Source organism: Tyto alba, unplaced genomic scaffold, assembly GCF_018691265.1.
Source record: "Tyto alba isolate M040663 unplaced genomic scaffold, T.alba_DEE_v4.0 Super-Scaffold_8, whole genome shotgun sequence".
NCBI classification, from domain to species: Eukaryota; Metazoa; Chordata; class Aves; order Strigiformes; family Tytonidae; genus Tyto; species Tyto alba.
The window spans coordinates 2,906,472-2,920,142 of NW_024881329.1; the positions used below are offsets into that span (position 1 = coordinate 2,906,472).

General features: G+C 42.6%; 1 protein-coding gene across 21 annotated transcripts in view; it reads left to right on the forward strand.

The window, feature by feature from the left end:
* BRSK2 (BR serine/threonine kinase 2) overlaps positions 1 to 13,671 on the forward strand; it is a 317,500-nt gene that overhangs the window by 258,039 nt on the left and 45,790 nt on the right. For all 21 annotated transcript variants that reach the window (XM_032984942.2, XM_032984944.2, XM_032984946.2 and 18 more), the window contains exons 10-12: positions 4,417 to 4,581; positions 5,319 to 5,416; positions 10,427 to 10,577. In XM_032984942.2, coding sequence (XP_032840833.2) covers positions 4,417 to 4,581; positions 5,319 to 5,416; positions 10,427 to 10,577 — 414 coding nt within the window. The remainder of the gene's footprint in view (positions 1 to 4,416; positions 4,582 to 5,318; positions 5,417 to 10,426; positions 10,578 to 13,671) is intronic.

A 13,671-nucleotide genomic window follows, 5' to 3' on the forward strand; every position in this document is an offset into this window, starting at 1 on the left:
CCTGTTTTTTTCTTAGTTCACCTGAAATGGTGACAGCACTCTGCCCATGGCTTTTTCATGCTCTCTGCAGTTACCAGTTGACATGGCACCTTTTTAAACCAAAGAAGGACTGGAGTGTCATTTGCTGCAGGTGTGGGGTTTTTTCTAAACTCATGGATAAATGTAGGAGAAATGGAAGGGGGAAATCTCTAATTGTAATAATACCCCTCCTATAATGTCTTATTAGCAATTCCAGAAGTAAATGCTGTTTACATCAGACTGGACAGCTGATCCCCTCTCTTTCTTCATGGAGTGCAATCAGCTGAATTTCTCTGTGCTTTGATCAGACCTGGAATAGGAAATAAAATTAAATGTCACTGATCACTTACTATTCTAACCCTCCTCAAGATTTTTGCCTGGAAGTTTTTACCTGTCGGAGAACTATTGTCCCAGGCTCACATGCACAATTAGGCAGGTGGTGTTTCATTACTTTATTCTAGAATTAGAATTTGAGGAATTTTTTCTTTGCAGACATAAGCATTTGAAAATCTTCACGTACTTCTCCATACAGGTCAGACTTTCTGATGATTGACACAGTAAGCAGTTTTTTACCCCAACAGAAAGAGCACTTGAGGCTGTTTTCAGATGTAGCAACTGAGTTTTGCCAAAGCAAGTCTCCCCTAGACTCCCAGTGTAGTCAGTGCAGAGAGAGAAGGGCTCTTCTGGAAGTCTGTTCAGATTGCCTAAACCAAAGTTTCTGCTCAAAATAACTTTTTTAATGAGTCTCTTTCTCATTTTCTCTGTACCGGCCATGGATTGAACTAAGGAGGTTAACCTCCTTTGGCTAAATTTATTCTGTGAATAACCCTGCCACCTCCAAAACTCAACTACTTTCATCTGGTAATGTTTCACAGCCTCTTTGCATTCATTTTGCCTGGAAATATTGATGCTGACAGAGAAGGAAGGGTTAGAAGTGTTCTACTCCGTGGTTGTTTGCTCACATCTTCCATTTTTTCTTTATTTCATGTAACGCTACTATTCTACGTAAAATCTTTATTCTTTGTCATATATAGAGGTTACTGACCTAAAAGTTGTATTCAGAACATACAAGTGATTTCACTTAATTCTTCAAATAAATATTAAGGCTACTGTAAAACTGAGGAAGAGATTTAACTGCAGACTGGGCGGACAGAGAAAGAGGTCTTGAAAGTTGAAGTCATGATTCACAAACCTAAAAAAAGGAAAAAAGAAACCAAAGAGAATCCTTTCACCACCAACCTCCAGTTCTTCTTGCTCTCCCACCCAAATTAATTCAGTGATGATTTTTAAGCCTTTTTAATTGAAATCATCTCTGTTTTTACCTTAAGCACGGGTCATCATAAATCGGCAAATAAACAGCTGTTATTTTCACATTTTGTTAAATAAAGCAGGAGGGCAAATACAATTAGCTATTATGGTAAATACATACTCCTGTAATAACACTGAGTTATTGCCCTAATTGTGAAGATACTAAATTTACTAAAATCAGAAAAAGAATAACTGTAGCAGCTCCGCTTTGCTTTGCACTGATGCAGATGTGCACCTCGGTGAGATTCATGAAGGAATTCCATGGAGAGACTGAAAATGTCCTCCCTGGTCTGGAATCACAGCCATTGTGTGCACCAATCCTCACAAAAGAGGATGGGTTTGAACGCAGCAATTACATTCATGCGGGCCTTTAAAAAATATACGTGATCTGCAGTATTCGTCGCGTGACGTTGTTTTATGTCTGTGTGGGCTGAAATGCAACAAATTTGTCACCACTCTCTGCCAGACTGAGAATGGAACAGGCAATACAGTCGTGCCAATCACAGCCCGGACCTGGTGATTTTAATTTCCTGAAGCACTGAATTGCGTTGCCAAATGCCGAGGTGCCTCTTTGCAGATTTTGCTTGTACCTGATGAGAAGATGTGAAAATTCCTGACTCTGTCTGCGGCTGACCAGGTGCAGGGCATAAGGAAAAGCCACTTTTCAGTGCACAGAAGATGGCAAGCTGTGCCCTCTAGAAATGGCTCCCACACTGACTGATACAAAAGAAGCTTGTAGGTGATACTCTGCTATACACTAGGGCAACTAATAGAAAACCCAGATTTTCTGCAAATTTTCAAAAACAATAATTCTTTTTAATCTCTTTAAATTACCTTAAAGACATCTGCTTGTAATATAATGAATGATTAATTAAGTGAATACTTTTTCAGAAAGTGAACTGCAGATCATTAAAAAACAAAAACACTCAGCTGCTGTTCAAAGGGCCATCCTGCAAGAATTTATCTTAGTGACAAGGTCATCAGTGGCTTTAATAGTGCAAGGTTATGATACAATCTTTGCAGAGTACCTGCTGAGAGCTAGATCCTGATCGTAAGAGGTAGGAGTAAGCTACCTGTTAAAGACAGGGCACTCAAGGAATAAGATGTTTCTTTAGTTGGACAGGGATTTCCAAATCTAGCCCTTAGATTCAGGACCGTGGTGTCATTGCAGGAGACATAGACACTTCTGCAAGACTCCAGGGGGGCAATCAGAAGCTGTGTTTTAGTGGTTTGACACACAAGAACGAATCCTAAGGAGCAGGTTTTTTCTCTGTCCTGTTTATTCTGCTTCCAGCCCCCTAAAGTGAGTAAAACTGAGCAGGGGGTGTGTGAGTGCTCAGTGTAAGAGAAGTGGTTCTGACCCATGTTGTCACGGCCCATGTAATGCACACCAGAGTCTGACTCCATGACAGGTATCCAAAAAGGGCTGAGCACATTTTCACTGCTTCGAGAGAAGATAAAATAAAAATTTCCGAGGAGTCTTTCTGCAAGTGATGTCCCACAAACATGCTTAACAGAGCAGGTGCCTCACAACTGCATTTCAACTTGCCTAAAAATAAATTGCAAGTAGCACCCAGCAGCCTCCTGTGATTAAGGTGTAGCAATGTAACTGTCCTGCCCTTGCATCAGAGCCCTGGCTGCAATGGCTCCGTATTGCCTTCATACCTTGGAGATAATCTGCATTGGCTCTCCTTTTGGTACAGTGGCTGAGATCTTGTATATGATCCTACCAGAGTTGCTTTCTAACCTACCCAAGAAAAATTAGGGGCATTTGAATTGGAGCTCCTTTTTGTGTGTAGATACTCGGATAGCTCACAGCTGAGCCCAGAGCACTTTAGGCTGTGCAAGGAAGTTCACAAGCTGTGTTCACCTTCTCTCTGCCAGCATCAACAGGAAGCATCTCTTACCCAAACACAGCCCCGTAAACAGCAAACGCTGACGTCTGATGCAGTTTAAACATTCCCAATTCCTGTTGCCCACCCTGGGAGCCTGAAAACAACAGTCACACATTTACATCACATAAAGGAAAGGGAGGACCCCTCTCGAGGAGTATGAAAACCTCAACATTGTACAAAGCTTCCGCTGAGAAACAGCAAAGATTTGGGGTAGACAGTTTCTCCAACCAAAATGCCACCACTGCCAAAGCCACCTCTTCGGGTGGACAGAGTTTACATAAATTGTTCGCTGCCTGCCTAAACAAAACGAAAGGATAGGCGGGGTGCCTGCGATAGATATCGTTGGGTTGGTTATAGATACCCTGACACCTTGACCTGTTTCTTACAGACAGGGCCTTTAACTGCAACGAATAATCAATATTTCCTGAGCCCAGTGAATGGGATGAGATAATTATGCAGAAAGCCTGCGTTAACTACTTTAAAAGAGTAATACGCTCTTCCGCTAAATGTATATTCCGAGGTCTGCCACTGACCTTGGGCATCATACCTGAGCCACAATATTCAAATTTGAGTGCCTGAAGAGAAGCGGAGATTGTCTTATTTGGGCATGTAGATAAACAACCTGGTTTCCCCAATAACCCTTTAAAGTGTGTCAAGTGGGGACCTGAACACTGAGATCTCTTAATCACATTGGAAGCTTTGAAGAAAGAAACTGCTACAATGCCGGTTGTAACCAGAATTGTGGAAAAATAGTGATGGTTTGTTCACAGCTCTCAGAGTCTATCAGCTTGCACTTTTCAGCCCAATTGCCTGAGGTCTGGCCTGCTGATGAGACAGCATCTCTAAAACCATGTAGTGTTTTATAAATGTTTGACATCAGGACGCTGAACAGCTGCTTAAATTATGAGGGCACTGGTAAGTGAAGTTTCTACTGCCTCTCTGACTGAACGCAGACATTTTTCAGTAAAGACCCAAATCCACAAGGTGCTGGTCACTCTTAGCCTTCACGGCGGTTTCTTCTGAAGAGAATATCTGCGTGGTTGGGAGCTCTGGTCTCTCAGTGGGAATTTAACAAGCTATTTCCATCTGTTGCTGCAGGCTGTGTTTCAGAGTACGGGTTCGTTTGTGACTCATGTTTCTTTTCTCTCCTTCTTTCCCTGCCCACTTTTTCTCTCTCATCTTCTTTCCTCTGCAGAGGGGGTAAGAACGAGCCAGAACCAGAGCAACCAATCCCTCGAAAGGTGCAGATTCGTTCTCTCCCTTCCTTGGAGGATATTGATCCAGACGTGTTAGATAGCATGCACTCGTTAGGCTGCTTCCGTGACCGAAATAAACTCTTACAGGACTTGTTGTCAGAAGAGTAAGCACTTGCTCAGTCTTCATATCAGTTGGGTGTCCACGGGCTGGGATGCTTATAAACCTGGGGAGAGGTAGAGAGCGCTTTATCTCATGTCTCTCTCGCTGTGAGGCACCAGCAGCAGCTTCTCACCCTCTGGCTGCTCATTTGCTAGTGAGGTGTTGGGAGGAAGCACTGAGCCGTTCTTGCACCAGGTGTCAGAAGCGCACAGCCTGAGAGCAAAGGAGGCATGGTGCTGCCTCTTCCCATGCTGCCAGGCAAGGTCACTTCATGAAAAAATAGGCCATGCAGTCCAGATGGGGAGGTATCATTGCTGTGATTTGTGTTGGATATGCCTTTGTTGGCAAACTTTTATTTATTTCAAGCTTACACCTGAGAGCTGGTGTATTTCCTGAGGTGTTAAGAGGGACATGTAGTGGAAAGAGCACTCAGAGGCTCAGGAGACCTGTCTTGCTGCTACTCTTGGTCTGGGCTTCCAGTGGACACGTTACCTCGTCTGTCCTGTGCCTCTGTTCTGTGTGTGTAATATGGGAGTTGTGTTTCCTTTTCTCACTAGCTGCTTGTTGGAGACAGCAAGGTTCTCAAAAGCTTTGTGGGTTGTGTGTCTATCTGGCAGGTACATGACCATTTCCAGCTTATTTAGGATAACTGTGGCGGTTTGTTTGATGAGAAGGGTTTATCTACATGTTGATGTTTGTTGCTCTTCAACTTTAAAGGTTTTTTTTTTTTCTTATTTTCAGAGAAAACCAAGAGAAAATGATTTATTTTCTTCTGCTTGACCGGAAGGAGAGATATCCTAGTCATGAAGATGAGGATCTTCCCCCTAGAAATGAAATAGGTACTACAGATATGACCTCTGTCACCATGAACCCATCTCAAGTAGTCCCCCTTCTTTTTCTTTTTTAAATGTATACCCAAAACCTAGCATCACTGTTACCTTCCCACTGAAACAGTGTACAGCATTGGTGAGAAGCCTCAGCCTGAGGCAGGCAGGTCTGTTCTGGGGTTAGGCTCCAAGGCTTCACTTTTCAGGACATGTCTGAGTGCAGAAACATCCAAGCTGGTCTTGAACCAGATCTTAAAATACCCCATGTGGACCCCCAAGTGGGATCTGTGTAAGCAGATGAGGTTTAGAAGCAGTGTAGTCTAGTGGCAGAGTTTTGTAGTAACTAATCTACATGCAGTATTGCAGAAATGCTGCTTCTGGACTCGAGCTGGTAAGACTGTGTAGCTTCTCATCTCTATGAAGTTACATAGGTACACATTCTCTTTTCTGTAGGTAAGTAAAGACACTGTTGAAAGTATGAATAGTATCGCCTGTTTATGGTACATATATCAAATTCCCATGTTTTTAGACCATCTTAGATTTTGAAAGCTTAATATGCAGTAAGATTATATATCTTCTAGAGCTCTTGTGATACCACTTTATTCCTGAAGAATTGTTCATTAGTGTTTTAGGGTACTGCTGTTTGCCAAGGACTTCACTAATCTAGACAACAGGAAAAATGCTTCCCTAAGCAGCTAACTATCTAAGTGACTCTTGCTGTGCAGAGTGACAAAAGTTCAACTTATCAGTCGCTTCTGTCAGTGACCTGAAGTAGCATTTTTACATAGTAGTGTTGTGATTTTCAAGTATTATATTTCAGCACTTTGAAGGCTAGAAGCAAAGTGCTCTTTATTCTCGCTGGAAAGCCTGGAATCTCCCAAGCCTACAGGGCAGTGGTATATTGAACTGTAAGTCTGTTAATACTCAGTTGAAATATTACCTTATCCAAGTTCCAGGCCTCATAATTTTGCAGGGAAATCTCTTCTATGAAAGAAGAGACGGAAATTCTTAGTCAACACAGTAATTTTTAAACTCTTACTTGGACGGAACTACAGACAGCCTGTTAGCAGGGTTCCTGATGAAGACGGGTAGATGTGCCAGCTGCAGGTCCTGTGGTCATAAAGCCCCTTGCTCAGTGCAGTTTGTCATCCAGCACTTTACTAATCAGCTTTTGACTCAAACAGATTATCTTGCCATGTAAGGACACCATCATTTTGTTTTAGAAATGCTTCTGTCATAAGAAAAGAAGCAAGGTGACTCTAGAATCTTCATATCCAGCATGTAAGTGAATATGTAGTTATGCCCTAAATGCATCATATATCTCTCTTCCACACGCCAAAGTATTTTCGTGGTTTAAACTGAAATACTGTGCTCCACTTTTGTCTTTTTTTGTACAAGAAGTGAAAATGTTCCCCAACAGGGAAACACTACTCTGAATGTGTCATTGTGCCTCATCGGCACATTTTAGACTCTTTGAGCATTATTCTTTGAGTGTTTGTAGGTTGTATTTCCTCTTCCACAGGGGGTTTCCACCTCCTCTATTCCCAGCAGCATCTCTGAGAACATGGGGCAAGGTTTAATTAAGAGCAGTCGTGCTTCTGATGAATATCTCATCATTAGCTGTTAGCAATGGCCTTGCAGAAAGAAGAGCAGAGAAAAAGCGACAAATTTAATAATAGCAGCTTGAAGAAACCACATTCGTGAGAGTTGTGCATTACCTGAGTTCTTGCCAAAAAAATAGAAAAGTGCATCTCAGAGTATTTTGCTTTTTCTTCTTTCTTGGCATGTTAGGTCTCAGAAAGGATGGATGCAAGTAAAAACACGGCCAGCTTAGACTAGCACTCTCTTCTGGTGTCCCTTTTGTCTGTATGAAGCTTTCTCAAAGGGCTGGGAAAGGGCCATCTCCACCATCTTTCAAGTCCAGCTCCATTTTCCTTCCCTGAAAACACGGAAACGAGAAACTTCTCAGTAAAATGAATGAATGTCAGCTAATGTCTCCTTGAGGAAAAGGCTTTTGTGGGGTGGAGTTTCTTAATAAACCAAGAGATTGAGCCAGAATAGTCATATGGCATATAGGTGCCTCATCCAAACTCAGAAGTTGAACCTTTATTTCCCAACTTCCAGATGAATGCTTTTATAATTGGATCATTACCTATGTGATTCTTTCTTCCTCTGTAAAAATCCTTAGAAATGGCTTCACTTTTCTGATGTGAAATAAAAGCAAAATGCATCCTCAAAATTATCACAGATCCAGACTAGGACTTGATTTTTTTTCCCCCATGTGAACTATTTCCAGAGAGTCAAGAAGAGAAGGGCAAACTCTGGAGGTTTTCCTATTTTTAAACTCTGTGCTTCTGCAAAATCCTCTCCTGCTTTTGTATGACGCCACTTTAGTCTTTATGGAAGACTGTGTATTTAACTATTTCTTTAGTATCTTTAGACTTAGTGATGGCAGACTCGGTGCCTTGTCATTTCTTACTCAGAGCCTTTCAAAAAGTATGTACAATACTTGCTACCCTGAGCCATGTATAGTGTAGGACTGTAGCCACTTTTTAAGAAAAATCAGATACCTTTATTAGAAGCTCAGCCACATTCATGCGAGCTTCTGGATGTATTTTCCATCAAACTTTTGTGAATTGCCATTGTTGAATTTATAGGTGTGTTTCACCACCTGCTCTTTTTGCTTAGTCTCTGTTTTTGATACTTTAAAATCTTGAGCAGCAGGGACTGATACAAAAGAACCATTTAGCTTGTTAGCAATATCCTTTTACTCCTTAGTTGTTCTGCTGATTCCCTCATGGTCCCTCTGGCTGCTGTCCTTCTCTCAAGCTTTCTCTTTCTGATGGCTGTAGAAAACACTGTTATTCAAGTCATTAGCTAATTCCTTTTCGAATTTCTTCTTCACTGTCTTTTAATGTACACCTTACATTTGGCCTGTAACTTTTCTAAGTGTCACACAGCTGAACATCCATTTGCTAAAGTCTTCTGGTTCGAACATGCTTGGATGAAATTGCCTTTTAAAATATCTTGTTATAAAATGTTTTTCTTGCTTTTTTCCATCTTACTTGTTTAGACTCTTTTATTAACTAACATTGATGCAGCCTGGGCTTACTCATCTCCATTCTTTTGATATTAGCTGCATTCTTCGCCTTCTTTCTTTTTCCTTCCTTTTAAACTGCAGTCTTCCACCTTCCTTTCTAACGTCTGATACCTCTCGCAAAACTTGTATCCACTCTCTGTTGTTGATACCAAACGTACTTACATTGCTGTTATGTAACTCGGCTCTCGTCACACTTCTGATGCCAGCAGTTGTCCTGGGGGATGAATCCTTTCTCATTCTTTGAACTTGTTTGAAGAAGCAGGAGTTTGAAATGCCTAAACCTTGCCCCAGCTTTTGACCACTCACATGCGTGCAGCTCAAGACACCCAGTATAACTGCTTTATTAGGTTTACCTGCCTTTGTTTTTCCCTCAGCTTTATGCACTATAGATTTTTCCTAATCTGCCCCTGTTGGTATTTTCTACTACCTTTTTATTACTGGAAATAGTCTGAAATGCAGTGAGATACAACTGCTTTTCTTCTAATTAATTTTTAACAGGAACATTGTTACTATTAATACAAAGAATACTTGGGTTATACAGTAACGGGGTCAGCTGTTATCACTAGTCCGACTGCATTTGAGCCGTCTTTGCTCATGTTTATTGTTTCAAGAATAAGCCCTGCCTTAAAGAGGTCTTGTTCTAAAAAGCATGATGTGAGAGAGAGAAGAAACAAGCGAGTAGATGAGGCAGTGTGAGGAGGGCAGGATAATGAAAGTAATACCGTGAGACTGGGCAATAGAGGTAGAATTGTCAAATGTGGTATTTCTGGGTTTACAAAGGAATCCTGGCAAAGGAAGAAGCCTTAGGGGCTGGACACCGTGAGCTTCTTTCTACCTGCGGGGGTGAAGGATGCCTTTTTTTACAGGTGGTCACTCTCTGCTAAAATTAAAAATGTGTCTTGTAAGTAGAGGCAGGGAACTGAAATAGCCCAACCAAAGAAACCGTATTTTTTTTCCTGGCTTCCTCCTTTTTACTGTTTTGATGCCATGAGAGATGTTAGTAATAAAACATCTCAGCAGGTCTGCATTTGGTTCCCTGCTTCACCATAGAGGTGTGTATGGTTTGGCAAGTCACCTGCTGCAAGACAGTTTGGTATCTCAAGACTCTTTTCAGAGCAATTTAGGTGCTCCTCAGAACCTCAGTAAATGTTTGTAAGCACCTTTAGGAAAGAATTGCCTTTAAATATCTCATTCATATACCTCAGTTTTCACTCTGCAAAGTGGAAGTAGCACTTCAATACCTCATAGAAATATTATACAATAAAAAGTATAAAGCACTTCAGTGCAGTAAAAGCTGTACGATGACCTCTGAGATAAATTTTAGTAACTCTCACTGGAGATTCATCTCAGGTAGACAAGTATGTTTAATTTGTAATGCTGAAGCAGAAGAAATATAAAGCAGCGGGGAAAACCTGAACTCTAATCTTAAAGATGCAAAAAAAAAAAAAAAAAAAAAAGAATGCTATTCTGAGTTCAGAGTGTACTCATGTCCCTGTGTCACATTTAATCTAGCTAGCAGGGAGATCGAAGGCATGCTCTAGCAACCTGAGTGCGTATACAGGATCCCTAGATGGCTTACACTCTGGCTAACAGATTGTGCTATAGCCCATGCTGTCATCTTGTTATTACTGTTACCAGCTTTGTAAGGTAATTTCTGCAAGCTATGCTATTGTTGCACCTTTATTTTACAGTGCTCGTACATTCAGGGCAGTAGCAGTGCTCCTTCCCTCTGTAGACGGATTGCAACTCATGTCTTTATGTTTGCAAATTTGGAAGAAGGGAGAGACTGCGAATGTTCATCACGAAGATACCTGTCTCTGTCGGGGAGGTGTGAGAGTGAGCTTGTTGAGAGAGGCTTTAAACCAACCTGTGTGGGGTAAATCACGGCCGAATTCAGCTGACAGCGTTTTCTTTTCATAAAGATCCCCCCAGGAAGCGTGTGGACTCCCCAATGCTCAACAGGCATGGGAAGCGGCGGCCAGAAAGGAAGTCGATGGAGGTTCTCAGTGTGACAGATGGCGGCTCCCCAGTCCCTGCTCGCAGAGCTATTGAAATGGCACAACATGGACAGAGGTGGGTCTCTCCTTCACCCAGGAGTCCTGCCGGTCTGGGTTTGCTACCCCCCATTTTATGGTGTACAGGCAAAGGAGCTGTGGAGCTTTTCTATTCGCACCAGCGCTCGTTACAACTGCCAAGCACGTCTGCAACATGATCTGGCAGCCAGCAGCACTTGCGCACACAGGACCAGAAGTCCTGCCAGGGGCTTAAGGGTTCTGTTCGCTTGCAGCTATTGCTCAGGGAACCACCACATCCTCTGGGCAAGATTCATCTCACCTCTTTTTAATTGTCGAGAACATAGGCATTCAGTCCAAGCTCGTGATAGAGGCTGTCACTCTAGGCAGTGGGGACAGACGAGGGCTTTGGAAGGTCTCAGGTACATATGGCCTCTGTTCCAACAATCTTAGATGGGATCATTTACCCTCTGGGTGTTCCTCTCTGTCTCCATAGCCTACAGCAGGAATCTAGATGACTATCTTGGATTAGGTGCCTAGCTTTCGAGCACCAGAAGTTACACGAGAGGAAACCCACCCTCCATGTCATCAGAAGGGCTTGAATCTGGAAAGCCCTGTCCAGGCATCTGTAGATGCCTTTAAAATGTGCTGTCAGAGCCAGCATGCACCTGACCCACATATAAATTACCGCATGCCCATAAGGGGATGGAATATGTATATAATTTTGCCTTTTTTCTAGCAAGGAAAGTATCGGTCTTGTGGAGAAACAGCAGAGGAAGATGGTGTCTTCTCAAGGCAGGTTCTGGGAGAGTAAGTGAACTCTGGAAGTTCACTTATGTGAATCATGGAAGTTGCTTCCTCAGTCCCTATGACTAGCCTGAGGGAAACACATGCATTTGGATTCACACTTGCATAGATCAATCAATATAAAAGAACACTTCACATGCATGTATGCTGATGATGATGCTGTAACTTCTGTTACAGCTTTATGGCATGATTTTTTTTGTTCAGCTGTTAAGATCTGCTCAAAAAGAGCTTGCTGTAACCCAGAAACTCCCTTTACTGACTGAGAACTGGGTGAAGAACATGAAATAATTTCATGTCCAGAGGCCCCTTGGACTGCTGGAAAGTTTTGCTGGCAACTGTGACAGTTCTACCTACAGTGAGGAAAAGTGGTGATTTCCAGAATCTGCTGGGCCTTATTTCAGATCAGACATGTGGCTTTGAGATACACTCCCGTAAAGATTTTTCATTGTAGTGTAAGTTGGAAACCTGTCTTGAGTATGTGGTTTGCTTTGATGTGAGGTCTGGGCGAAGGAAGTGTTTGGGACAGGGTGTGCTCAGTGTTCCCCATAGGCCTCCAAATGATAAGGATGAACACAACACTGACAAGAAGTTGCTCACTCCTTACTCAGCTGTAGTGTTTGATCTGGTACCTGGTAGATTCATGGGCCATGAAGCTCCCAGAGCCAGACAGAGGTGACTCACTTTCCCCACCCCAGGGCCGCCTGTGAGTACTCTGCAGCTGTTCACAGTAAGTGTCCAACTGGGCAGAACAAATAGGAGGTGTTAGATTCATCCTAAAGTTTTCTGAGAGCTGAAACCTTTTCTTCCAGCTCTCAGCTTTGACTTTGGTTTCAAAAGTCTGAAGAGGCAAAGCTGTGTCTTGCTACCCAAAGTATTCCTTTTGATTTTAGATGTCTCAGTTCTGCATGAGGAATGAAGAAACAATTGAAGTCAAAAGGTCTGAGAGGAGTTCAGAGCAGAGATCTATCCAAGCTACATATCAGTAAAGAAGGGCTTCAGCTTGAGGAAGCGAAATCTGCCAGGCACAAAAGAGATAGAGGGCAATGCATACCACAGCTCAGGGCTGGACATAAAGGTGTGATTAAGGGTGGAGAAAGGGATGTAGTAACACCACGATTGATGATGATGGGCTTGGTAGTGCTTGTTTTGGAAGGGGTTAAAGGGAAGATGTTATTTTGCTCCACGTGTGAGCTTCCATAATTCATACCATCCACATCCACAGATGACAACGGCACATTTTGTGTTGCTGGCAGCACAGTCGTTTATAACGTGAACTGGCTTCATTAATGAACACCACTGCATGGGGATTGTCTGGGGACGATGCATTGCTGATGGGGCACCATCTGTCAGAGCAGTCACTGACAAAATGACAAGTGCCTTCCACCAAGAGTGGGGGATTTTTAATGGCTAGTTGCATATGATAGTCCATGAAATGACCCACTGACAGTGGATTTTACAGCAGTAGGGCTTAGATCCCAGAGGTGGATGCTTTTTTAAGAATGACATTTTTTGGTCTTAACAGATGCCTGTTCAGTGCTTTTATCCTACAATACTAGGAAGACAGGGAGGTGGACTATGGAAACAGGTTTCCCGTTTAGACACAGGTGACTTACGTAAACATCCGGAGACACAGAGCCATTGCTTCTTTCTTGTGCTGGCAGAGTTAGTCTTCTAACCAGTGGGCAGAACACACCCATGTGTCTTGTGATTTAGTCCTTTTGTCCTCTTTCCCGGTAGTGAACAGATGTTTGCTTACATAAGGGGGATTTATGTTACAACCTCTGGTTTATGTGTCTGTGTGATGAGCTATGCTTTTGGTAACTATGTGGGGACCTACAAGTGTCTGGTCTTGGCTTGTTTAAGGGCATATCTTTCCATGGAGATTTGAAACTTGGCAGCCTTCAACCCTGCAGTCTGAGAAGGTATTAAGTGAAAAGCACAGTCCTTCAGTGGCTTAGTTGTAGATAACAGAGGAGGGGAACTCAGCACAAAGGCTGCTTGTTGAGCTTACAGACTCCTTGAAATGCTTGTGTTGACTTCCCCAATCGTTCTCCATTGGGTCTCTGTATATGGCAAAGTTAGTATGCACAAACACCAGCCACCCGAAAACTGGTAACTAAGTTTTGTTAATTCTTGGTTTTCCCTGCTAGTTGTCAACTAAGTGGGTTCATAATTACTTCTTAATTCCTTCTGCTGTTGTGGTATCCACACCTCTCAGACTATCTGGTATTTCATTGAAATGTCAGAAGAAAAGAGGTAGGTTCTGAGCTTAGTTTAACACCAGCTAATTTGTCCCCTGTGCCAAAATCACACAGACTAGGAAGGATTCCACGGGAGCTAGAATCCCT